This window comes from Poecilia reticulata, linkage group LG19 (genome assembly GCF_000633615.1).
Source record: "Poecilia reticulata strain Guanapo linkage group LG19, Guppy_female_1.0+MT, whole genome shotgun sequence".
Classification (NCBI taxonomy): Eukaryota; Metazoa; Chordata; class Actinopteri; order Cyprinodontiformes; family Poeciliidae; genus Poecilia; species Poecilia reticulata.
The window spans coordinates 5,225,751-5,227,325 of record NC_024349.1 but is presented as its reverse complement, the minus strand read 5'-3'; the positions used below and the strand labels follow the sequence as shown (position 1 = coordinate 5,227,325).

The window sequence follows — 1,575 nt, the reverse complement described above, 5'->3', positions numbered from 1 at the left end:
TAAAAAGCCAGATATTGTCAGGTCAGTACTTCCTTAGTGACAGAAATATCATTAAGTCTGATCTATAGTATGAAATTTACCATTTCAATCTTTATATTTGTTAAAATAGCAGAAAAATACCTTTCATCCTTGAATCCAAAACAACAGAAAGAAATGAGAAGTGAGTACACTGTAAAACAAAACATCCTGTTCAACATTAATGTTCACAACTCCATTTCTGCTCCAGCAAACCGAAGAGAAAGTTTTGAACATACGTACAGCTAATTTAAATGTTGAAAAATAAAATATGCTTTTATGACACAAGGTTCACAAATACAATACAGCTTTTGATGTAGACAGAAAAATAAAATGGCTGAGAATAAAACTTATGATCAGTGTAAGAGTTTTGTTTAGCATGGAAAAGTCTTGACCATTTAGCTTATTCATATATAAACTTTAATGTCAAGATGTCTACTTAGTTTACATACAACTAAACCACATTTTTCAGGTTATTTTAGGTTTGTAATACTATTTTGCACAATAAAACTTAATGTGTTTTCATACGTTGTAGTAACTGATTTTTTTGAGGCAACTAGTAAACACAACATATTTTCTTTGCTGTAAGATTTGTTTTTCCAAGTTTACAGATTGATGGAATAATAATAATCTGATTTCTTCCAGAACTGTTTCTGCAGCCAAATTTCCAGCCCACTTCCAGCAGCAGAGTTTGGATGAAAACAGAGGCTTCAGTCAGGAATATGAGGTTCACAAAATACATTTATCTAGAATTAAATCTTCTCTTTCTYTACTCTTCTCTTAAAACAGTTTGTCACATATTTCAGATATCAGTTGTTTAATTTTATGGTGTCATATTTAATTTCAGGCCCTCGTTCCTGTTGGCACAGGCCAGACATGTAAGGCAGCAAATCTACCAGAAAACAGAGAGAAGAACCGTTTTAACATCCTGCCTTGTGGGTTCAGGTCTTATTGTTGCTCCATGTTTACATTGAAATACCAGCTGAAGATGTTTTAGGGAATATTCACCTTTTCTTTTCTCATCTGAGAGTTTCTGTGTTTCCTGAACAGACGACTGGTGTCGGGTAAAGTTAAACACATCAGCCCCCACAGAGACGGACTATATAAATGCCAGTTACATACCAGTAAGTGTCCATATTAATAATGCATTTGCTYAGAGAAGAATGTTATTTTTTCTCCAGGACTTGAAGTAAAGTCCAGAGTTGTTTATCGTTTCAAAAATAAATCAGTAGAAATGTTTTTGATGGTTTTGTTGAGTTTTTCTCCTCTGTCTAGATTTTTAGGTACAACTTCTCTATTGGTCTCTTTTTTCTTCTTTATTTATATTTAAGGAAATATCTTGTCACAGTTAGGGCAACGTTCTTATTTCATTGTTTTCTTGGTGAGAAGTGAATATATCTGCTGTAGCAGTCTGTATTACARCAGCGGTGAAGATGTTTCTGACTGAAGACACTCAGACACTGCACCATTTTAAAATATTTGTTGAACTTCTTGTGCATTCACATTTATCTTAGCACCAGCAACTTGAACTGACAAAGGTTTTTATTTTGCCGATGAACA

The 1,575-nt window shown here is 33.5% G+C and overlaps 1 protein-coding gene across 1 annotated transcript in view; it reads left to right on the top strand.

Annotated features, from left to right (window-relative positions):
- Position 1: 1 nt before the first annotated feature.
- Positions 2 to 1,575, top strand: part of LOC103481325 (receptor-type tyrosine-protein phosphatase eta-like) — a gene marked incomplete at its 5' end in the record, with an annotated part of 4,601 nt that continues 3,027 nt past the window's right edge. Inside the window, 5 exons of the mRNA XM_017310686.1 lie at positions 2 to 21; positions 110 to 160; positions 661 to 742; positions 863 to 950; positions 1,066 to 1,139. Coding sequence (XP_017166175.1) covers positions 2 to 21; positions 110 to 160; positions 661 to 742; positions 863 to 950; positions 1,066 to 1,139 — 315 coding nt within the window. The remainder of the gene's footprint in view (positions 22 to 109; positions 161 to 660; positions 743 to 862; positions 951 to 1,065; positions 1,140 to 1,575) is intronic.